Source organism: Prinia subflava, chromosome 20, assembly GCF_021018805.1.
Source record: "Prinia subflava isolate CZ2003 ecotype Zambia chromosome 20, Cam_Psub_1.2, whole genome shotgun sequence".
In the NCBI taxonomy this organism is placed as follows: Eukaryota; Metazoa; Chordata; class Aves; order Passeriformes; family Cisticolidae; genus Prinia; species Prinia subflava.
This window is the reverse complement of record NC_086266.1, coordinates 4,636,932-4,662,076: the sequence shown is the minus strand read 5'-3', so window position 1 is coordinate 4,662,076 and position 25,145 is coordinate 4,636,932. Positions and strand designations below refer to the sequence as shown.

Genomic DNA, 25,145 nt, shown 5'->3' with positions numbered 1-25,145 from the left:
ACTTCTTCCTGATCCATGCTGCTGGTGCTTTCCCTCTGCTGGGGCTAGGCCAGCTTGTACTGGGCTAAACTGGTGCCTGGGCAGTAAAATGCTAGGACAACTGGTGCTGGGTAGTACCAGCTGAGTCAGTACTGGTGCTGGAACAGAGACACCAGTGCAAGGCTGACCGGTGCTGGGACAGCTGCCACCAGCCTTGGCTAGACAGTGCTGGGATTGAGCGCTGTACTATCACTTAGCCCCAGCGAGGGCTGGGCAGGGATCAGGCAGCTGGGTGTACTGCTCACTGTCAGGGGCAGCATTGGTTAACCATGGCAGCCCAGCTGCCTGCCTGCCAGCTTGCCAGTTTCCCTGCAACAGCAGCTCTGTCCCCTGCAGGGCTGGGACGAGCCACAGCAGCCAGTTCCCCACAGGGCTCACCGCTCCTGAAGCTGGCAGTGCCCCTGCAGTGCTGGGCAGCGTGGGGCTGGCTCCCAGCCTGCTGCCAGCAGCAGCATCCTCACCTCCCACCATCACCCAGTGCTGGCCAGGAAAGGGACAAGGCAGTGACAGGAGGGCTCTGGCTGGGGGTGAGGGGCTGCCTGTCCCAGGTGATGTGAGGCTGGCTTCCTTCTACCTCATCTCCACACTGCACTAAGGGCTGGCCTTGCAGGGGCTGGGGCAGCTGCCACACACTCCAGCTCGCAGCCACACCAGGAAGATGAAGGGCTCCATGCTCCCTCAATCCTGACCAGAAACCAAGCACAGCTGCTGGCAAGGCCAGGAGAGACTGCAAGCCTGGCAATTTCAATGCTTGGGTCCCCGTCCTGGTGGCCCCTGCATCCTTCATGTGTCTGAGCCAGGATATTCCTCCTTATTGCTCTGTGGCTGGGAGAACTGCCAGAGTACAGACTGCCTCACCTCTGCAGGAACCTTCCAGGGTATCCTGCACGTGGGAGCTGGGACACTCTGACTGTACCAGGGATTACTGAGGGGAGGATGCAGGTACATGCCTAAAGCAGTAACTGGGTTTCTTACAAAGCCTGTTGCACAAACAAGTGCTGGCAGGTGCAGCCAGGACTGTGTTTGTAAGAGCTGAGCCATTCCCAAGCTGCATGGTGTGTCATAGCCCACGGACAAGTCCCACTGCAGCAATGGTACTGCCACAGCTCCTGCAACCCACCCATTCAAACTGGCCTCTGGCTGCTGCTCTTACACAGCTGTGAAGGGGAAATACTAGCACACGAGCTGAACTCAGCAGGGCAGCGTGCACTCACCATCCCCCTGTGCCCCAGCCCTCCTTCCTCACACACCAGCTCCTCCACAAAGGACACATGCAGCAGGGCAGCAGCCTTCCCTGCTGTGCTTCCACACGTGGGCCCTTCGCTGGTGGCACACAGGTATTCATCAACCAGCAGGGGTTGGAGGCAAAGCGGGACTCTGGCCAGAAACCCAGCTGAGCAGAAAAGCTGTTTTTGCACTGGCTTCATGTACTGCTGTTCTGCAAGCAACTACCCATTGGCCAAAATACTTATGGTGACAAGCTGGGAGAGCTGAGATCTCCAAGACTGCAAGAAAGGTGCAAACACGAGGCATTGACCCCACAGAACACAGCAGGACTCTTGGTGACTACTGGAGACAGGGTCATATTCATCAAAAGCAACCCCTAGCCAAGGCATTCAGGTCTCATTTTGTTCTCCTTGGCAATGCTTAAATGGCACAGGCCAATGCTCAAAGAAATGTAAGAAGTGTTAATGGCTACTGGGCAAATGCACGGTCCCCTGATGTGCAGGCAAGTTTTGAACACATCCACTTTGATCCAAGCACCTGCAAAATCCTGGACATTTTGTATCTCCAACAGCACCCATCATTATGTGAGTGCAAAAAGCCCTAAGTACCCAAGGAACAGATGAGGGGCAGACAGTTCCCCGAAGGTTCTCCTTCTAATTCCTCATTTTTGTAAATTGGGTTAAATCTTGAAGCAGGACCTTTAAGAGCCCCTTGGAGTTATTTAGTTATTTGCATTAACTGTAGTGAAAATAGAATTCAAAAATAATATACTGAATATCCAAGGCTTTGAATGAAAATTTTCTGGCTGTACACATATTGTGCAATTTCACAAATGCGTCTTTACCCTCAGCAGTGCTAGAACATCCCCAGCTTGCGCTCGTGTGTCTAACCTGGCCAGCAGAATCCATGGTCCACACTCCTTCCCTCATTTCTCTCTCCTCTCCTTCCCTGCCAGCACTGCTGCTGCCACACAAAGACATTTGAATGTAGCTATACAAAACATAGTCAGCTTCAGCACTCAGGTCTAGAAAGGCAAGAAATTAAGGGGCTAAAATAACTCTAGACTAGTCCTGCAGGATTTAAAACTCCCCAGGGCCACTTTTAGGGCTTGTCACCTCATGGATCCCCATGCTCTGCCAGCAAGTTGTAACAAGATGCTCTACACGCTGCAGAGCACACCAGAAACTTTGTGGGTGGTCACACTGCAACCCTTCTGCCTCTGGCCAGCTATGGGGGGCCCTAACTGGTGAGGATGGCAGAGGAAGGAAGACAAGGGCAAGGAAAAATACCTGGCCCCTGCAATGAGAACAGAACAAACTGGATGAGACACAGAGCAGAGGATTACAGGTTTTTATTTTTCAAACATTCCCCCCTAGTCTAGCACATTCTACAGTCTTGCTAGCACAGATGGTAACAAAGCCTGTAATGGTTCAGAAGTTACACTGCTACAGAGAGCAAACAAAAGCAGAGGTTTATTTGCTAAAAAAAAAAAGTATTGTGAGAAATGGGTGGAAGAGTGCACAGAGGATGTGGTGGAAACTGTGTCAGGTAGTGGTGCCTGCCCTGTGTGCAGCAGACATCTGTGCTAGCAATGCAGAAACCTTTCCTGGGATGGCACCAGGCGAAGACTCCACTGTGCTGGAAGCACCATTTCACAGAACCACCCCCACTGCCCTATGGAGGCGGCTCCCTTCAGAAGTAACCTATCTGCTATGTAGCCAAACCTCTCAAGACACCCTGGGGAAACCCACACCACCAATCCCACACCACTGCCCTTCTGAAAGCAACAAGGGCTCTGTTTTTGTGTCCCAGAACATCCCCTTCTACCACACATCAGAACACTGCCTCAGCCAAAGAACCATAAATGCAACACTGTCAGCTCTTACACCTTCAGCTTCTGCTGCCTCTTCTCCCTGCTTTAACAGTGTTAGGAGTGATTTTGATTCCATTAGATACTGCTTTTTATCAGCTACAGACACATCAGGGTGCAGGGAAAGACAAGAGAAGAGAGGGGATCCCTCTGCTGAAGGTTAAGCAAGGTGGTGATGGGTTAGCACACGCTCTGAGCTTTCACACAGACAGATCTCTCAGGCTTCAGAAGTCACCCCTTGCTTGTTTTTCCCCACATTAATTAGAACGTGTTTTTCATTAGACATGCAACTGAGGCAAGCCCTAAGCTATTCCCTGTTCATGTTCATGTCCCAAAGTTGACTTGATTTGCTTTGGTTTGTATTTTTTTTTTAATAATGGATCCAAACTTTCACATTTTGGTGACAGTCCAGGACACCACTCCCAAGGCACTCCTACCCATGGCACCAGACACAGGTTACTCAATCCTGGAGCAAGGCTAGCCCTGAAGCATTTGAATGTGGCTGTAAATAAGCAACTAAGTAAGAAAATTAACGAATTATTATCTACATAAAAGCTTTCTAGGCATTTCCTTTGGAAAAGCTGATTAGTGCTACTTGCTTCTATTATGACTCTTGTTTATGAATACACCCAGGCTCTGGAATGCTTCATTCCTCTCATCAGGATGATCTGACTGCTGTTTTTAAAGCAGCACAGGATAGGGATGTTTTTAGACACACCAGCAAGGAAAATGAAGGGCTCCCAGAAGGTTCCAATTTTCCAAGTCTCATATAAAGCTGGAAGTACATGCTTGGAAGTAAAATATGCCTAAATTATAAAGAAAGTTCAAGCAATTTGCTAAACCCAAGTGTAAATAAAAGCAACAAGTTTGCCCACTACTATGCTCCATGGGCCTAGTTACCTGAATCCTTTGTGGCCCTGAGCTGCATGGTGGCTTCAAGGCTGTGTAAGATGGCATCTGATCCTCTGAAAATGGAGAAATTTGTTGCCTGAGCTCAGTGAGGACAAAGAACACAGCATAAAGTAATGCTTAATGCCAAGAGTCCCCTACCCACTCCACTCAGGTACTTATCCAGGAGCATCACTCCCCATGTCACTGGCCCCTTTCCTTCTCACCCCACTCAGAGCTGCTCTCAAAATTCCAGCCCAATCCTTCATTAGAACAAAAAGTAGCCCAAAGTATGGGGCCTGTGGTGCTAATGCAGCATGAAGAGCCACCAAGACATTATCCAGGCTCCAGCAGCAGCAAGTAGCAAATGCTTTGGGTGAGAATACAAAAAATTGGACAAGTATTGAGCAACCCCCTGCCAGGTACAGCCTTCCTGCAAGCAGCAGTTTAGGAACTTTAGAGTCTCCTCTGTCCTATGAAGAAGTATCCCAGGCTAAAAAAGCTAAAGGTTTATGAAAATGAAGTGTCTGTAGAACTCCCAAATTCTCTGCATCCCTGCCCTCTGTGCCCACAATACAAGCTATCCTGCTAAACATACAAAAAAGAAGTTGCTTGCTTGAGCCTGCAACATTACATTCATGGTTTATTGGGCACTCCACAAGTTTCCTGAACACCATTCTCAGCAGTAGTGCACTCCCAAACTTCTTCAACCACTGACAGCTCCTGCTGTGTTGAGGAGACACAAAGCACCTGTACAGGCTGTTGCAAGGCAGAAATGTCACTGCCAGGAGCCTGGTACAGCAGGACTCCAGCCAGAGGTGCTCCTGTCTCCAGTGCTGTCTCCAGAAGTACGGCCCAGGAACATGGGAAAAAATAGCTATACACTCTATTCCTCCAAAGGACAGGGTCTTTTCTGAACTGACACTGCAGAGCACTAACCACCATGAGCCCTGGTGCTGCACCTCCTTCAGCAGGATCAGGTCAAGCAATGAACCAGCTGAGATTATGTCAGATCTCCCTGGGGTGCTAGCTGAGTGCTCAGGGCCAGGCTCTGTGCAGACTGCCATCAGGCCAGCTCCCTGCTGCTGTCACAGCTCAGGGGACACTTTTTAACAGCCTGAAGGACAGCGCCTCTTCTCCCACAGCCCAGGCAGGAACGGCTCACCCTGGATTTCTGGTCTGAAGCACTGGTTACTAACACTGTCCTTTCGATTGCTTTGCATTCAGTTTTCATGGGAAATGAGCCAAGGACTCACTCATTTAACATGATCACACGTACTGGTGTCTTGTCCTTTGATACATGGCTGTCAATCATGGGCAGCCAGTCAACTTGCTCTGTACATCATTGGGTCAAGTTCCCTTCAGGACCCAAGCTAACAAGGTAGCATATTATGTGCCAAATAACATAAATCTCTCCATTCTGTTCACTGCAGCTCAGAATGGCTGATTCTCATGAGTGGCATGTGTCATCAGGTGTTGTGAAAGGGTCTCTATCCACTCGTGTAATGAACTCATTCAAGTGAGAATGTTCATCCGTGCCTCAAGTGTGCAAACTCTGGGATCCCAGCTCAGGAGCTGCCTTTCTGTTTGTTACAGTGAGGTGTGGCCAGACATGGAGATTGGGGGTAAATCTGAAACATCACTGGGAGGTCTGCCATGAAGGCAGTCTTCAAAACAAAGGTTATCAAACTATTCCAAGGCTTTGATGGCATAGCATGCTGTAGATAACACTTTTGAAGACTCCTTGTTGGAGGTAACCAGGCAATCACTCCTGCTCCAATCTCTACTCAAATGAAAATGAAAGCTGAGCAGACAAGCTGGTAAAACAGTGTGGCTCACTGCACTGCATGATAGAAACTTTCTGAACTGAAGCCACCTTCAAAAAGGACTGGAGAGTCTTTCTGTCAGACCAAGCCTACCAGAACACCATGAAAGCACCACGTCTCCCACAGATCCTGCCACTGCAAACACCAAAGCAGTGATAGGAACATGCCAGTAATGCTCTGAATTTATCTTCTGAGCCCTAATTTCTGTCCTGCAAGAATACAGAGACAGAGCAGGACCCCAAGTGGACCCCTGAGGGTGAGCCTACAGGCTTCAAGCTCCCCAGCAGTAGCAGAATCTTCAGCAAGAAAATAAAAACCCTCAGAAATCCAAGTGAGCTACCAAAAACAACTGATCATGCCCTCCATAAGGGCTACGCAGAACGTCAGCAGATCTAGCACGATCCAGTCCCCACCATCTCCTGAGCAGACTAGGGAATCTGTCCTGTGGATCAGCTGCAGGCCAGCTACTTACAGGATTAGCTGAGAGCAGCGCTGTTAATGATTAGCATTCCCTCCATTGTGCTCTTGGCTTGGCAGGAATGCCCAGCCTGAGCAGCTGTGGCTGAGCTCCCTGCCAGGCACCTTCCCTCTGCCTCTTCTGGGGAGAGCAGCCATTCCCCAGCTAAGCTGCAGTGTCCTTCCCACTTTTCCAACAACATTTTCAGCTTCTTGGCCCAAAATGCCTTAGGCCTGCCCCCTCCCATACTGTAGTGTTATCTGGTATGAAGGGGACAGATGCAGCAATTGTGTTTTGTTTCTTTTTATCCAATAATCTCGTTTTTCAATTAAAATATATAATATATATTTAAAAAGGTTTAGAAAAGCTTCTATGTAATTTGCACCTACTTTTACATATAGATTACAATAATGTACAACTCTTCCCCACAGTGGTTTGAAACCACGGGGACCTGCCAATTCCCTCTCCTCAATCATACACATCATCAAACATCAAATGTGTTTGTTCTTAATACAGCTCTGAAAAAGAGTCTGTCACTGTTGCCTTCTCAGACAGAGAGATGTGTAATAGGGACACACATTACATTGGCTTCATATTCACTGTAGAAAGTTCCCAGATTAGTAAAAAAATATTTCATCTATAGAAAATGCCCTTCTGAAAAGCAACCAGGGCTCTGTTAAGGCCACACCCAGGCTTTCCATTTTGCTGCTGTAGCAAGACAGATCAAAAACAAACCCAAAACGATGTTTTTATGTCCCAGAAAGCAGCTACTAGCACCTGTGCTTATTTTACAGCAGCCTGGTGTATCAGGAAAGTGCTGAGAACAGCATAGGGACTTCTCAAAACATGCTTCTGATTCAATGGGGCTCAGTTGGCACAGTGAAAAACTCAAGAGTCCTCCCATTCCACCCAGGGGGACAACGGGAACCCTTCTACACCACGACAACCACCCTTCCCTGCAGAACGGTGATGGATGCTCCAGTGACGAGCACTCTGAAACCAACCCCTGAAACAGCACACCCTCCTCCCACAGGGCTTCTACCAACAAGCTCCCACCAATTCCTCTGCGAGTCTGTGGGATACCAAGTGCACATCTGGTGGCTTAATCACAAAGTCCAACTACTTTGCCCCATGAGGCAAGCCAAGCAAGAGCAGAGCCAGCCCTCCACCAGTCCGAGGCACTGGGAGACTTTCTGCCGTAGCAGAGAGAGGACAGCCAGTGAGAGGTTCCTCCAGCAAACCCAACTCATCACACAGGAAAACACTTTTGCCTGGCACAGTCTTCTGGCCGAGGTTTTTACCAGGGCTCCTCTTTGGACATGGGTTTCTCCAGATGGTCCAAGGCAGGGTCAGGTTTGTAGGAAGAGCCATGGCACATAACAGGATTACTATTTTTGAACTCTTCCTGATGCAGCCAGATGCAGGTTGCCCCTTCTTCCCAGATGGGCAGCCCCTTCTGCCCAAGGCATGATGTGCAGGGAAACTGAATCCAACATGCTCCATTCTTTTCTCTGCTGGGGTGGGAAGTGAAGTCAGAACCCAGTGTTCAAAACCTGAAGGACACTAGGAAGAAGAAAAATAAGAGTGACTGGTTAGAGCTCTGCTTCAGGGAATCCTGGATGCATAGATAAGGAGTTAATTACTACCAATCTAACCCTACAGAACAAACAGACCACAAGAGACCTTGATCAACAGACAGTCAAGTGGAGGATGGAATTGCTCAGCTCCAAGCTTCAGAGAATGACTGAGACAGAAAGACAGAAAGGTCAACAGTAAGTATTCCTCCTGTAAGATGACAGCACCAACAAGGCTCTGCAAGATAAGGAAGTTTAAAGAAGGACTTGGCTAACACCAGAGGCAGTGCAGGAAAGAAGCAAGGGAGACCTTCACCTTAAACAACCACAAGTATCAACTGGTAGGGAAAAGACTGAAAAAGAGACTTTTAAAGATCACACACAAACTGTTTATGCTCACCCACTTAAAGAAATCCTGTCTTTACTTTCCAAATAATTAAACATTTTTAGATATCTCAATCCCCCAAAAGTCTGAAGACCTCAAGTCTTCTGCCTCACCTCAATAAAGCTGTCACAATTTATGCAAACAAGCCTTGGAATAAGCCTAAGCAGACTTAGGACACTGACATAAAACCACCATTGTAGGTATATGATCCACTTAGAAAGGCAAAACAGCAAGATAAATGTAGAGCATCCCATCAATTTTATTCAGTAACAGTGAGCATGAAATAAACCTAAGAAAAGGAAAAAAAATCCTACAAGAAGCAATCAGCCCCAAACAAGAAAAGACAGTAAGTTAAAACAGAAGCCAGAGCAACAGGCTGCAAGTTGGGAAATTGCAAGTTTATGAGGTTTTTATTTATTTATGTTCTGTCAGACAAAAATCCAGTGTTTGGAGCAAAGGGAATTCAATAGAGCAAGATAAGTATGAATCCAGACCAAACTGGGCAAGGGATAAAGAGTTCTCCAGACTCTGAGGCTATAGGGAGTCTAACTGAACAACTAACAATAATTAACTAATATCCACTAGAAGAGTAGATGCATTTTACACTCACCAATGAGACAAAAGCTATAGCACTTTACAAAAAAGGTAGTTCTATTTCTGTGCTGGTCGTCTTCCTGTGGCTAATAGCTCAGTTTGTGGGTGCTGCATCACTGCTGGGCAGAGACAAGGTTTCAATGTTTGATCTCTAATCTCCATGCAAAGAAACAGGCAGGGTTCAAACAGACTCCTGGTGAGGCTGTGAACAAGCTCTTTGGCATTTAACTTGCAAGAAGAGGATAAAATCATGGGAGCTTTGAGCACCAAGGGTAACACCAACTAGCTCTTATCTTCCTAAGTGCTGCAGGTAAGACTAAGTACTCTTTCCTAAAGATATCCTCTTGTCTACAAAGAGAATATTTCCCCAGTTCACCTTTCTTCTGACTGCTCAAATCAGAATGTGATCTCTGTGATAAGCAGTTTTTGCCCAGCACTATACCCATAACTGACCCAGAAGGCCAAGAGCTCAGCCCACAGGAACTACTCAGGACAGCTTTTTGTTAGTGATCACTTATGAATAGCTTTTGCCAATGTGAATTTAACACAGAAAAACACAGTAATACAGAAGTTATGAAAGGAAAATGCCTGCCACACCAGAGCAATATACAGCTTTTCCTGAACAGTGATTTCCAAACAGAGATGCTAGGAACTCACTGCAGTAAAGGAGAACTGACACAGTCCTGACTCCACTGATGTCTGCAGCTTACTTGCTTTTGTTGAGAAAACATTCTGCCTTTTTCTCCCAGGAACAGTCCTGTTTCTCTCCACATGTGCCCTGCTCCTTCTTTTCCACAAACCTGATTCACCTCTCTGTCTGGGCAGCCTTTTGCACAATGCTTGCTTTCCTCTGAGGAAAAAGCTCCCCCTCATCCCACTCCATGGATATCAGCATACAGGCAAAAGAGAAAAGCTCTGCAAACCTCAGAAAAGGCAAACATAATGCAAGGACAGAATAAAAGGCTTGAAGCAAAGCACAGTGACAGGGTGTGGCCTTTCCTCCTGGGGCAGCACTGCGTGACCAGAGCAGCCAGAGGCACGTGGGAGCTACGCTTTCTGCTTAAACACAATAGTGATTCAGAACTTGTTCCAGGTCTCACTCCTTCAAGTCCAACACATTTCCCAGAAAGTATCACCTCAACTTCAAGTCTGGAACAAAGAAAATCTAGGGGTTTTAACATCAGTAGCTCCTCTGTTTTGATTAAGCAATTCACACAGAATATAATATGGAACAAGAACATAACTGTGCCTTTGAGAGCTCCTGTCCTCCCTCTTAAGCACTTGATTATATCCACATCTACAACAGTACTAGACCCTACCCTTTGATAAATAATTCCTCAGCTTCTCTGCATTACACTCTTGAAAAATATCGATTCTTGGTATGCTGTAAAAAGAGGTCTTGTCTACCTGGCCCAGGAGGGCAGGACAGCTTGCATATGTTTTGAAAACACTTCTGTGAAAAGTATTTCATCCCTGAAAAGTCCACAGCTATAATGGCCTGCCCTAGCACGGCATAAAGACAGAAAAAGCAAACTCTAAAAAACAAACAAAACCCACAACACAAAAGCTCAGAACAATATCCAGTGGAAACAGTGCTCAAAAAGCCACAGCCTCTGTCACTAACTTGCAAACAATCCTAACACAGAAGGATATCATAGTTTTGTTAACCAAATGTGTCTTTGAAATAAAAACTGAGTTTCTGTATTTCACCTGAAGGTAAGATACTCAATTTAAGACACTCAGGAATTCAGCAAATGCAGAGTTAACACACATCACCATAAAAAGCCCCACAAAGAAACAGAAAGCTTGACTGATCCTCCTTTCCCTACAATAAAGAGATCTGTTAGGTGCAAAGAGAAGAACACTACCAAGAAATGACATCCTAAGCAGTGGGATGTGATTTGGACTAAGAGTGAGTTAAATTGTGTTTAAAACCTCAATATATAGTGGTGCATCAATATGTTCACACAATTTCTGTAACATCAGCTCAAAGGACAGCATTCTACTCTGTCTAAACCCAGGACACTTATAGAGAATGGCTGCACTGACAAAGGTCACCTGGTCCAAACCGCCTCCAAGTTACTCAGGTGCCTAGGAAAGAGTATTAAGAAATTAAGTATTAATTTCTGTCCTCATGATTTTGAAGCTCAAGGGCTTCCCACCACTGAAGCAGTATCTGCAGTTTGCCCTTACTTCTGCCTGCTCAGCTGAACAGTATTAGCAGCTGAATTTGCAACACTAACAAATACCATATCTGCCGCCTAAAAAGGAAATATTCTTGGCAAGGCTTCTACTTTCCAACCAATATCCAGCCTATGCTCCAGTCTGCCCACTTTCCATCAGCTAACTGAGTTCCAAGTGTGAAACAGGCCTACAGCTCTAGTTCCCTAATTCTTCTACTGCCTCTGGTTTAAGTGTTTCAAATCAGGGTGTCACAGCCTCAAAAAATAACATCTTTTTAAGTCTTGTCATATACACTGCTTGTCAAACTGCCTCTATTTCTGCAAACATGACAAATTGCTGAAGAGGCAGTTTTGATGTTCATGGGACAGCACCAACACATCCTTCCTCTTTCTACCTCCATCCACACTGCAGACTGCTCTTTCCTATCCTGATAAGCAATTTAGTAGTTAATGCTGGTGAGCCAGCTTCCCTGACTTTACAGATGCTGTCCCAGGTAAGGGCAGGGCAGAAGATGTGGTAAAGAGTGACTGTGACCTGCTACACACAGACCAAAGCAGACAGTCATGACATGGACATGCTTTGCTACTACACATGCTAGAGAATTCTGCAGGGATAATAATAACCTGGACAGAAACACAGCATGTGCTTGGCTCAGTTCAGCCACTCTGTACATACTGGTGGATGTCTTTATTTATGGAATCAGCACGTGCTCTCATGTCAACTGTAGAGCTGTAGGCATTGCCTGATGTCCTGTGATGGAGTCATCTTGGGTGACAGGAGACAACAGGAGTTTCATTCAGGTTGCTGTTCTATTTCATAAAGAAGCTGACTACCTGGTAAGTAAAATCCACCTACCTTTAAACAGCTTTTTCTCCTCCTAAAAGGGAACATGACTCTTCCAAAAGCTTTTTACTATGCTTTCAAAGAGGCCCCTTTAACTGCTGCAGATTTAGGCATAGGAATCATCCCAGACAGGGCTGTTTCCACTACTGAGCTGTAGCATTTTACACAACTACACCTACCTTTTTGTGCTCCTGAAGTTAACTTGGTACCCAGGTATGGTTGGAGGCCTGTGAGGTGCTGGGATAGCTGGGAGTAGGCAGAATAGGTTCAAAATTAAAGTCCAGTCCTCCATCCATGAGTTCACTGTTGATTATGTAATCCATATCACATTCAAGGTTCTCCATGTACATGTCCATGTCCAGGTCAGTGGGCAGCCTGTCCTGGTTCAATCCCAAGGGAGCAGGGCTGGCAGATGAAAGGAGCACTGGACTGCCCAGCTGGATTGACTGGGCAGTTGTTGCAGAAACTGGAGCCTTCAAACTGGTGATGCTGGCAGTGTTTTGAGGAGATGTCACTATGGGAAGCGTTGATGGCAAAACACTGGCACCAACTGGTTCTGCCTGCTGCTCTGCAGGCTTTCCTCGTGGATTGCCTGAGCTCATCTTACTCTGGGCAGCTTGTCCACCCAGAAGCAGAAGAGTTCGGCTGCTCATCCTGTTACCAGTCTGTGGGAGAACTGGATCCACCTGAGTCATCATAACATCCCTTGGAGGCGGAGAGCTGGGTGTCAGAAGAGCTTCCAGGGTCTGAGGAGCAGAGAAATGGCTGACAGAACTTTGCAGTGAAATATCAACAGGGTTAAACAGGGAGTTGCCAAAAGTCTGACCAGCTGCATTTGGGCTCTGCAAGGAAAAGCTGGAATCTCTCTGGATCTGACCACTCGAGGCAGATTGCTGGGCAGACAGCACAGATGAGCTGGGAGACATCAAATTTAACCCATCGATGAGCTCAAGCTCCTCAGTCACAGTTGGTGGAACATTGCTGGATGCACTGGAGTACACGAGAGAAGGAAGCAGCTCCTCATCATGGAGGTCATCCTGCTCTGTCAGGATAGGAGAGAGCCTGGCACTAATGGTGCTTGCATTGGAACTGGTTCGAGGCCGGAAGGTGTTCCACACATCAGAGTCCTCATTGCTTCTGGAGGACGGGCTCCCAGGCCATTTAGGAAACTGGGAGCCAGGACTGTCAGCAGAGGATTCTGGTGCAGACTGGAGAGGAGGCTTCTTCCTGGATGCCTTACTTCTGACTTTTGCAAGTTTGCTGCTGTTGTCCATGGAGGCAGCTCTTCTCCTTGGTGCTTTTCCACTTTTGCCACCCTCAGGATTAAGCATCCACCAAGAGCTCTTCCCTGTGGCTTCATTATGGACTTTAATAAACTTGCTGTGCAGGGACAGGTTATGTCGAATCGAGTTCTGAAAAAAAAGAAATTAAACCCACAAAATAATGAGGACCTGACAGTTGACACACCTCCCACCTAGAAACCTCACAAGCTTAAACATATTCAGACAGTCTCCAGAAAAGAAAGTTGTAACAAAAAGCTATCCATAAAAACCTGCTATTTCTGTCTGAACATGCTTTGCAGCACTAGCAAGCAGTGCCATGTTTCACTGCAATATCAAGGGTGAAGCTACCATGACAACTAGCAGCTTTCAGCTAGCAAAATACTAACACAAAAGAATTTTAAAGACCATACAGAATCTGCCTAAAAAATTAGGCATATCACAGAGCAAGTCAACAAGTTCTCAAATACAACCTGCAATTTCAGCATGAGCCTACCTGAATTTGAGCTATTGCTGTTCCCACCCTTTTGTCAATCTCTTTACCCCAGCATAAGCCTGGCTAATTTTTTTTAATGTTTATATGAACAGTTTTCAGTCAGATTCAAGCAGAGCATAACAGTGAATCCAACAGACTGAGTGAAGAGAAATGGCAAAATGCTTCTATTCAGTGCACCCATTAACATCTCCACCCCAAAACTGGAGAAACGAGAGAGAAACTTTAAGGAACAAGAGTCCTAGAATCCTGGAGACTGCCAAGCTCCCTCTGCAAGGAGGCTGTGTGCTTTCCTTGGTGCATGTTCCTGACAGGGTAAGATGTTCAGTGGATACTGCACTCCCACACAGTACATGCCAGTTTTAGCCTCTCCCATCTTTCTGCTGGGTAAGACACAGTTCCTTGCCTCTCCCAGCTCCCTCCTTTTGGTTTAGCTTTGCTGAAAACTGCAAGCTGACATGTCTGTACACCATCATCAGACTAAATTTTCATCCTGCAACTGATAAATTCTGCAGTATTTTAGAATCAGGAAGCAACAATTTCATTGTTTGAACAGATCCTCCATAAACTCCCCTTGAGCCTATGCATTTACTTAATATCTGCACTTAATTTATTCAGATGGCCAAATTACAGATCATTAAAGGGTGCTGCACTGGAAACATAACAGGGGTCCAAGTACAACATCTTCTTCTTATAAACTAGAAGTTACATAACAACTTTCAGCTTTCATGCATATCTCTTAATTCTGAACAAATTAACTGTGCTTTTATCATCTTTTTCCACCAACTCTCAACACAGTTCTTTCCTGTCTGCTGCTTTCCCTCTCCCCACCCTTTTCCTCTCGGAAAAGTCCTCCCCATGCTAATTTTGGCCACCTCACCAAAAGTACTATCCTAGAAAAAAGGAGACACAGATAGATAAACAATACAGGCAAAGCAGAAAGTTTTCATGGAGATTGAAAGACATCTGAGAATCATCCTGGCTTAGCTTTCATTTTAACCTTTGGCTGTCGAGGATTTGGAGAAGACTGGCTGCTTGCTGCAACTGGTATCAAAGAATACACATGTTCTTAATTGGAGAGTGACTACAGAGCCAGAGCCTGATGGAACATGTGTCAGTCAATGCTGTTACACAGTTTTATTATTTCAGTTGTTCACAGTAACAGCTGTACAACAGTCCTGCCTGGCACCTTCTCTAAACAAAACTTTCCTTCAAGTGGTGAAACAAGTAATTGAGACTGGTGCACTGTTTCCTGCAAGGCTGCTGCTTTCACTTCCAAAGAATCCCACCCCTTTTCCCAGGTAAATGTGCATAACTTTGAATGCACACTGCTGCAGCAATAAGAACGACTACGTTGTCACTAGTTCTTCATTTATTCTCCTGAAAGGACCCTGTGAACTCAAGATGGCACCTTGGGTATCACAAGAGAGCTAGTGTGTAACTAATTTTTGTCTGAAAAGCAGCTTGAAATAAGACATCTTGGAATAAGAATAGGATTCAGATGAGCACAATGAAGCCTGGTACCTTTTATGAAACAGTTTCAAAGTGATATTACAGGTTACTGCTGAACTGACATAATGGCTAAGCTCTAGAAACAGATAATTGCTGTAGCACTCCTTCCTTCCTCATCTTCAAACTCTCATCCTTCTGTAACACAAGCATCTGTGACCCTATAAGCCAGTTCAGAGAGCAAACCAAACTTAAAAAGCTACCTTATCCTTCCTTGGAAACTATTTTTCCTGCCTCTTATCTCTGTTTTTTGAACTACCTCACCATGGGGTCAAGCACCAAAAACTAACGAAGAGAACAGAATGTGTAGTTGGAGGCAGAGGAAAGAAACTGAGCATTTCTTTCCCCAGGGTTAACTATTACCTAAACTGCAATGCCTAATGCAGCTCTCGTGCAGACTGGGGGAGGCAGCTCAGCACTGCACCACCCCGAGCCCTAACTCACCTGCAGGACCCAGCCTGCCTGCAGGCTCGAGCCCAGAGTGTCCCAAACCCCAACTCACCTGCAGGACCCAGCCTGCCTGCAGGCTCGAGCCCAGAGTGTCCCAAACCCCAACTCACCTGCAGGACCCAGCCTGCCTGCAGGCTCGAGCCCACAGTGTCCCAAACCCCAACTCACCTGCAGGACCCAGCCTGCCTGCAGGCTCCAGCCCAGAGTGTCCCAAACCCCAACTGAATCCACAGCCACAGCCTGGGTGCTGCAGGACAGCACCAGAACACACCTGCTAGAGCGACTCAATACACCTAACACATGGAGGGCAGCCTCAGATCTCACTGAGAAAGACAGGGACAGATCAATTATGCTAAAGTAATCACAGAACTGCAAGGCAGACCTGTCAGAAGAGGAAATGACAGAGTTCAGTCACCCGGGCAACCCTGACATATTTCCTTTCTCGATGTTAAGCAACCCACACCAGAAACACAGAGATGACATTAACTTTTAGATGCTCAACTTCAGCAGTGTGGGAGGCTCCCAGCTGGTCTAAGCATCTGCAAAACACACAAGGTCTTGACTCTGCAACTCTTTGATCATAAAGAAGCATGACCTGAAGGAAGAGGTGCAGGCAGGAATCCTTCAAATCCTTAGTGACATCTTCAGCCACTAGTTGTGGGAGGTCATAGTTATTTATTTAGGTGTCTTATAGTGGTACTTATAGCTGCATGTTAAGCATTGCCATAAAAGAATGCCAGCCTATGTCTCTAAATCCATCACAGATCAAAGATGATTCCTGCAAACCACATTCAGACAAAACCAGACTGAAATTAAGGACAGATAGAATGCAAAAAAATCAAGTTTGGCTAGAGACATTTGTTGTACACTGAAGGGTGGACCATTCCCTAGGTCATAACCACCGTGTCTTCAACCTAGGATACATGGATTAGCCACAAAAGTGTGGCTAGCAGCTTATGCAAACTATTCCCTAAATCTTGGTTACCAGGACATTAAGACTTCTTTGATAAAATCTCCTAACCACAGTTAAAGGACAGCAACACTTATCATCAAACCAGCCCTGCCAACATCAGTGCTGCTGTGGGACCTGCCGAGCACCAAACAGTGCTTTGCTCTCACGTTGGGGATCAGCTGCAGGAGCTGGTAGCACAACCAAGCACTCTCCTGCCCAGTCAGCTCCATGGACAACTGCCACAGACACCATGGAAAACGCTCAGGTGAAGGTGAAGACTGAAGGCCACTGAAGCCTTTCCAGGGGACTGTACAGCTTTGTAGGTACAGCTGAGGCTCTCTGCCATAAAACTGAAGTTTACTGGAGCAGAAGGAGGCTCTCGTGCCCTGCCCAGCAGAGCTCATCCATGCAGCAGTGGTGCATGGCCTGTGCTAGCAGAGCACTCAGAGCCAAATATAAGCTATGCTCAGAAAGACAAGACACAGCAGCTCGCCTTCCAGGAGACACAGTGGCTTCCTTTGTTTCCTGGCCATTCTCCCAGGAAACATCAACTTTAAACTACAAACCACAGAGGATCAGATTTCGTAACAAAAAGTCTCTCTAAAGGATGACTGACAGAAGGAAAAAGAAAAAAAAAAAAGAAAATATATGCAATCACTGCAGCTGCCTGTAACACACTCTCACTGCCTTGGAGGCATACAAAGAACTTGGTCTCTTCCCAGTGCAGGGCCATGTTCCACGTGTTCCACTGCCAGGCCTATAATTGTGCCGAATTATCATTTGCCATGGCATTCCTGGGAGGCTGCAAGGGGAGAACACTCCGCCTGCTGTATTTGTCAGTGCCTGCCTCAGCCACTTGGCTCCAAAGCCTTCAGGAAAAAGTCTTCCTTGTAGAGATTTTGCACCAGCAAGTAAACAACTGCTCCAGAGTCAGGGAGTTGAAACACCTTCCCAGCAATCCCCTTCCAGAAGGCACACACCAGCACAGACGTCAAGCTCAGCAGACGGGGATCTCTATCTTAGGAAGAACATTTTCCTATCTGTAATCTTTCAGTGGGAGGCCAGAACAAGAAGATCATAGCTCTCTAAAAAGCAAAGACTGAGGCGATTTACAAGACAGGCAGGCATATGCAACAAAAGCTGTTCAGGATTAGATAGAGCAGAAGAAACTTGTTGGAACAAGTAATACCAGCAGCCCAGGAACAGCCTTCTCTGAAGACTGCCTGGAAAACTGAGCTGTGCTGCAAGGAATAATAGTTCAGCAAAGGAGCTTTCCAGAAAAAACTGGCAAGGAACAGGGAAGAGTATCAGCAAAATCTTCAAGTAATTTGACTGGCAATATATGAAGTAGATGAATTTTCATCAAAAGATAAGCTTTTCCCGACTTTTGAGGGGAACAACCACACTCAACAAGATCAATAAAAAAATAAATTCTCACATTTCATACTTCAGGGCATTACAATAAGAAGGGCTATTAGTGTCACTTTAAGGAGGGCTAAGTGTATGTTGCTACATTGTGATGGTTGGCCCTCTTCACAGCTGAGTACTGTCAGTTTTCTTCCACCCAGAATACAGGACACCTGGTGACCCCACATTTACACTACTGTCCTACTTCCATGCACTGCCACCACCTCATTTTCCACACCCAGCACTCTGCCATTCTCCCATCCACAACACCCTGCCATGCCCAGCTGTCTTCCTCCCACCTCACCTACACCAGACTACACGCTGTGGCCAGACCATTTAAGGACTAATGGGATTAAAAGGTAAAATATCCTGTTAAGAGAAAGATGATGGACAACATCCACCTGTGTTCACCAGGTTTCCATGCTGCACTCTTCAGTATGGCATCTGAACAACTCTCATTTAGCTTCTGTTCTTTGTTTCCCCCTGCTTTAAGGAAACCCAGTTAGGCTCTCAGCAGCTGGGACAGGGAAGATCTCCCTGCAGCCAGGACTAAGCACATCACTGATGCCACATGAATGCATTTGGGCACAGGAGGTAATGGCAAGAGTCCAGCAGCTTCTACCCACCCTCAGCTACACCAGATTGAAAGAGCCAGACCTTCCCCTCCCCTTTGCAAGGCAGCAACTTCCAAGAAACCAAAATAAACCAAAACTAACAGAGAGCAGCACCTACACCATTAAAGAGCAGGTGGACTTACAGGAAGTACCAGTGATGACAGCAATGACATTGCTATTCCAATTCAGTTTAGAACACATACTTCATTTTTAGTGTCAGAAGATTTAATGGGGAATAGTATCCTTTCAGGCAGGTGAACTTAGGAATAAACACTACAGGCTTTCTCAACACAGCCACAGAAAGCACCTTTTCCTCACTGAGGTAAGTGGCTCTGTGGAGCAGAGACACCCCCAGACTCCACACTGTGCCTCACCTATGCACAAACCCGCACCAGGCTGAAGGTTGGGCAGAATTACACTTTGCTCAGAGCCAAGATAATGAGCTGAAGTTTTATGTTTCCTTTTGATTTATGGCATCCATTCAGTTTTGGCTCAGCAAGGACAAGGAAATATGCTGAGTGTCTCCTCAAACCATTGCAGCCTTTGAGTACCTAAAAGGGGCCTACAAGGAATCAGGAGAGGAACTGTTTACAAGTGATAGGACAAGGAGGAATGGCTTCAAATTGAGAGTAGGTTTAGATTGGATATTAAGAAATTCCTCCCTGGGAGGATGGTGAGGCCCTGGCACAAGTTACTCCCTGGAAATGTTCAAGACCAGGCTGGATGTGGCTTGAAGCAACCCTGGTCTATTAGAAGGCATCCCTGCCCACAGCACGGATGGAGAATGAGATGATCTTTAAGGTCTCTTCCAACCCAAACTATTCTGTGATCCTATAACTTGAAATTATCATTACCAAAAGTCAAAGTAAACCCAGCACTGCCACCAGATGTTCCTGTCCAAGTAAATGATTTCTTAGTGAAATTAAAGGAAGTTCTCCTGATAATGATTTAGCCTTTTACCAGTTCAAGTTAAGAACCTAAGGTTTTGTCAAATCTAAGCAAAAAAATTCTTAAAGGACACAGGGACACACCAGCAGCTGGAAAGAAACAGCAAATGTGCCTATTTTAGGAACTTATCATTGCTTATTTGCAGATCTGACTACAGAAAAAACCAAAAAAGTTGTCTGATTGATAGCACACCAATAAACAAACTTTTCAACTTTACCAAAACTAGCACTCACATGATTTTGTATCTACTGAACTGGAATTTATTTACAAGGCATAAAGATAGCCTGGCAGAATCTAGCAGCCGCAGCACAGTGGAAATAGTTCAGAAGACGGACAGGCTTGCTTTTGTCTGCTAACCTATTCTCTTTCATGGAGGAGCTTCAGAGGGCCACAGGATGAGCAGTTGCTCCAACCTGAGGGAGCTCTGCCTGTGCTCTGCCAGGAGATGAGATATCCACAGCTCTGGGACAGCCTGGGGGCCGTCAGAGCCAGCAGTGAGGCACTGAAAGCCAGGGAAGTGATTCTGTGACTGAGCCCTCAGCTCGGTCTCCTCATCCATCTGGTCAACATTTAATATCTGCTACATGCAATATGCACATAACACAAGGCTGGAATGGAAGGCTTTTCAGGAAAATGCTGCCCACTCTAAAAAAGATTAAGAGCTAGACATCTGTTTTAGATAAACAGAACACTTGGTAATTTTTAATTCGTAATACAGCTCCTTGAGCTGTTGCATATATGTATATATACACATAAATATAGACATATATATGTGTATGAGGGTCCATATGTTGTGTATATCCATGCACAAATTTGAAATAAATAGGGAATACCAGAATGCAGAGGTGTGGCATCAGCTTCCCACAATTAGTGTAATAGTGCAGAATCATTTTTCTTTATGTTGCATACCTAGGAGACATGTGATTTTTGTTTCAGTGACATACTTTTGGAGGGTGAAAAGGACGGCTTTAAAGTTTATTCTGTTCCTACAAAGGAAAAGACAAGGGCTTGGGGAGAATACACAGTTTGTTTCACTAAGATAGAGGAGTCCTTCATACTGTTCCTCATGTGCCAAATTTGCTCATACTCATGGATGTAACAACCAGTGCAAACTGCTTCTGCAGGGTTTATGCACTTTACTCAAAACCCTCAACACCTTCATCTTGCAAGTAATCTCAAAACCAAAAGGAATTATCCTCTTATCCACAGATAACCAGACTATCCTGCAGAGCACCCAGGGAAGGATTATGAAGAAGCCCCACAACACACTCTGCAAGGACACTTCTGCCTTGCAGCCTGGTTAATTCTTAACTTCAGCTGAATTCCTGCAGGGAAGGGACAGACTGCACACACAGCAAATCTGTCCTTTGCAAGGTGCTTGAAGCACTTCAAGAACAGCAAACACCATCTTCCTCGAAAACACAGATTCTTCCGGAATTCATGGAGGTTACACCCTGGCAGTCTGTAACAGCTGCACTTCCCCCAATTGTATAGTGGAGTAGGACAGCTCTAAATTAATTATGGAACAACAATGAGTTTATGGAGTTCATATTAACTAAAGTAGATTAAGAGCTTTTAAAGACATGTTGCTTTTAATTACTTATTCAAAATTCTCTATTAAACTGCACTACATACAAATAAAATGTATTATCAGTTTGGCTCTGTCCAAACAAGACAGAAATGCCAGAACTCTAGACCTGTACCACCATCTTAACAGGCATCAAAGTGCTACAAAAATACCTTTAACAGCAGCCTCACATTGATTTTCTTTATGCAAAATCATTCACCTCAAAATTGAGAAATCACTAAAGCTAAGACAACTCAAGAAGTTTTACTTTACAGATTAAAAAATCCCAAGACATGCAAGCAGAGCTTCACAGCTCTAAAAATAACAAGGAAGAATTAAAAACAAAAACCAGACAGGTCCATTCCTAAGGTGAAGACACATCCTTTGTTTATCCAGTTTGTCTTAAATATGCACCTATTAATTTTACTCTAACTCCACAAAAGTCAAATTGAACTGACTTGACTGACTCCCCATGTGCAAATGTCTGACCTCCCTTCACTTAAGGCATCTGAATGCAAACAGACTTAAGGTCAGTAAACAAACAAAACCTCTTGCAAACCTATGTAACTGTGAGTTAAAGAAAGACTAGAAGTAAGTTCCATGGTCACACATCCTGCCAAGCTCTGCCAACAGGATTTTGTTAGTGAGCAGGAAAGAAAATGTATTGTATTTCTGTAATGGTTTTCTGTTTGCTGGTTAAAGTCAAGAGCTTTAAACTGCCCTAATCATAAGGCTGATTCCCACCACAGTTGTTGTTCTGCCCACCTTCATCTTTCTTGGCAAGAAGTTTCTTTTTCTTCTCCTCCTAAAGCCAGAATTAGTCTGTTCCCAGGCTGAAAAAACACACTAAAAAGTCAATCACAGAAAAGCTACTACACCATCTGAGCAAGAACCTCACTCTTGTGTCTGCACAAATTCTCACAGGGAACTTCTGGAACTTAAATCTATCTGTACATGTCCCAAAAGTGACACATTATTAAAACACAGAGTAAAACTGAAGACTGATGGTCCCATTACATGTGGGATATAATGGATATAACAAAAGAACAGCCATACTGAATCAAGCCAGAAGTGTACTTATTCCAGCAGGACATCTCACTATATTCCACCTTCACCATGGTATCTGGGGAGCATTTCAGAAGCCATACTGAACTTTAATCTCAGGCACTACTGCCAAACAGATACTCAAGACATATCCCTGAGAAGAAAATGCACTAGTTCTGATAAATTAACTAGTTCTGATAATTAATGACTGCATGCAGGAGTAGCAGGACCAGGAGAGTAGCCCTAATCTGAGGAGACAAGAACTATATTCCAGTAGGAGCATCAAAACCCAAGCACTGCCCCAAATCAGAACTCAGTACGCAGGATTCAACCCATATATAGGAGAAAATAATCCATATTAGTTAAACTAGATGCGCTCTCTACGAACTATCCATGAGTGATAAATAGGAAAAGTGAAAAGTTTAGTATTGACGTGTGCCAGCCCAAGCTGCGCCAGCTGCATCCCTCGCACCATGTCCCTACCCTCTGGAGCAAATGTTTGCACTCATACCGCCACGTGGTGTGCCACTTCAGAGAGCTGAGCCAGCTGAAAGCCAACCTACCAGAAACAGACGTTCATTTATTTATTGTCTGAAATTAACTCTCTGTCCTCACCTACTGCTCACTCAGACAAGCAGAGGAACACACCATGGAAGCCCAAAGCCCCAAACCGTGCTGGCTGAGCCTCCTGCAGAACTGCAGCATGGATGAACTGCTAATAAATACTGCAAACTAGAGTGTAATTCCAGTCTGTAGTGAGAGCAACAGATCACACTCTTTAGAGTCCAGTCTCCATGGCATCCACTCTGATACATCAGGACAGGCTGAGGGGCTATTTTGCAAGCCAGCTCTCATATTTCCCATTCTCTCTGCTGGAATTCTTTATACTAAAGATAAGGAACCACGAGGTCGCTACAGGCAGAGGACTGAAACAGTCAGAAGCTCTTTTAACACAGCTCTGCACACACCTATTTCCAGAACGAGAGAAGACACTGCTGAGCCTTTAGAGCAGAATATTGCTTTCCCTTTTCCAAACTCCAGCAGAGGCCCCCATCACAGTCCTAGAAACGGGACCCTTTTTCAAGGGACCTTCCTGAAAGCCAAGCACGCCTGCTATGACACAGTTATTTATATTGCGCTTTAGCACCGTCACGTGACAAAGAACTGCGGCCTTGTGATTAAAAACCCTTCAACCGAGGCTTTACCCTGCAGAGAAACCTGGACACAGCCTGTTAAATGACTCTCCCTTCTCTCCTGGAAGAGTTCCTAAACGCAATAAGCGCCAGGAGCAGCCTCGCAGGGCCATGCCACAACCACCCCCAGCAGCTGCTCCAGCTGCACACAGGCGAAGCTTGGATGGGTCTGAGAAGATCGCGGAGCTTTCAGCAGAGCTAAAGCCCAGGCTCCGCGGGCTCGGTACCACGGGCTGGTACCGATGCCCTGACTGCCGACGAGCAGTGGCAACAGGTGAGCGCGGGGGCACCGGGGAGGCGCCTCGGCAGCCGCTCCTCGCCCAACCCGGCCCCGGCACACGAGGCTTGTCCCTCCCGCCCCGGCCCGTCACGCACCTTCCAGCCCGCGGAGCTGTTGCTGTCACCCTTGTCCTTGAAGTAGGGGACGGAGCGCACCATCCACTCGTAGATCTGCGCCAGCGTGAGCCGCTTCTCGGGGGCGCTCTCGATAGCCTGGCTGATGAGTTCGGCGTAGGACTGGCTGCCCCAGGCATTGCGCCGGGAGCCGCCCTTCCGCGCCGCCGCGGCGCCCGCCCGCGCCCCCTCGGCCCGGCCGGGCCCCGCCGCCGCGCCGCCTGCGCCCTCCTCCGCCGCGCCAGCCGCGCCGCCCGTCTCCGCCTCGGGCCGCGGCAACGGCCAGGTGCAGGAGCGCGGGCGGCTCTGAGGCTCAAAGTCAGGGTCGATGTCCGGCGACGCCGCGGCCCCAGCCGGTTCCGCCATGGGCGCCGCCTCAGCTCCGCCGGGAGTGCCAGGCCCGCCACCCCTTTGTGCGCCCCGGGCCCGCCGCCACCGCCGCGCTGCTCTGTTTACCAGGGAGCAGCGCCGCTCCCCGCGCCTGCGCGGGAGGGGCACGCCGGGAGCGGTAGTCCCGCCGTGGTGCTACGGGGCAGCCCAACACGGCGTGCGGACTACAGTGCCCAGCGTCCGCCGCGGCGGAAGGTGGGGCGTGCCCCCCGACGGGTGAGCGTGGCAGGCGGTGCGTTGATGTGACTACAGCTCCCAGCATGCACAGCGGCGGCTGAGCTTACATAACACGCCAGGCCCGGTGTGGCCCTAGTCCCCCCTCGATGGCGGAGCGGTGATGGCGGCGTGGTGGTGGTAGCCCCGAGGCTGTCGCAGCTCCTCTGCCCACCTCAGAGCGCGCCGCGGCACTCCGGGTCGGGCTGGGAGCACCGCTCCCTCCGCCATCCCGTCACGGATGGAAGCCTATTTCCGGGACACGCCCTGGCGTAAGACGTGATGGATTTACGTTCCGATTTGCCCGTCAGAGCCGCAGCAACCATGTTCCAGGGCCTCTCTCTCCCAGCGCTGTACAGCGTCTGGGGCTGGCTACGCTCCAGACGCTGTACGACGCAGTTCCTGTGTACATTTCTTGGTCCCGCGCCCTGCTTCTAGCTGGGCACCCAGCGCAGTCTCCTCGGCTTCGTACTCTGCCCTGTCCCGCGAGGGCCCGGCCGGGACAGCTCAGGCGACGCGGGGCGACGCCGGGAGCAAGCCTGCCATGCAGGTTCCGGGGCGGCCCGGGCGAGCCCCGCGGGCTGAATACCCGCTGCGCTTATGCAGGGAGGCGGCCGCGCGGCGGCGCTGTCAGGACCGTGGCTGAGCGGCCCCAGACCCTGAATAACTACTGCTTTATGCAGGCACTGTGTAGGCGCCGTGCTGCGATGCGCGGGTGGGGTGGCGGCTGAGGGGCCCCGAACCCTGGATAGCTGTCGGTTTATGTAGGCGGCGGGCGGGCCCCGTGCGGCTATGCGCGGGCGGG

General features: G+C 47.3%; 1 protein-coding gene across 1 annotated transcript; it reads right to left on the bottom strand.

Moving 5' to 3' along the window:
- Positions 1–2,602: 2,602 nt before the first annotated feature.
- Positions 2,603–25,058, bottom strand: FOXO4 (forkhead box O4). The gene is made up of 3 exons (XM_063416659.1): positions 23,720–25,058; positions 12,067–13,299; positions 2,603–7,870 (listed from the first exon to the last, which is right to left on the bottom strand). Exons 1-2 carry the CDS (start codon positions 24,101–24,103, stop codon positions 12,085–12,087), a joined length of 1,599 nt encoding a protein of 532 aa, XP_063272729.1. The 5' UTR covers positions 24,104–25,058; the 3' UTR covers positions 2,603–7,870; positions 12,067–12,084.
- Between the last annotated feature and the right edge of the window lie 87 nt (positions 25,059–25,145).

What these genes read in the sequence shown, in the direction of transcription:
- FOXO4 (XM_063416659.1), bottom strand. Translation starts at nt 24,103, where the DNA reads ATGGCGGAACCGGCTGGGGCCGCGGCGTCGCCGGACATCGACCCTGAC. An exon ending in ACAGCTCCGCGGGCTGGAAG is followed by an intron (nt 13,300 to 23,719) that starts GTGCGTGACGGG and finishes CTTTTTTTTCAG; the next exon opens with AACTCGATTCGACATAACCT.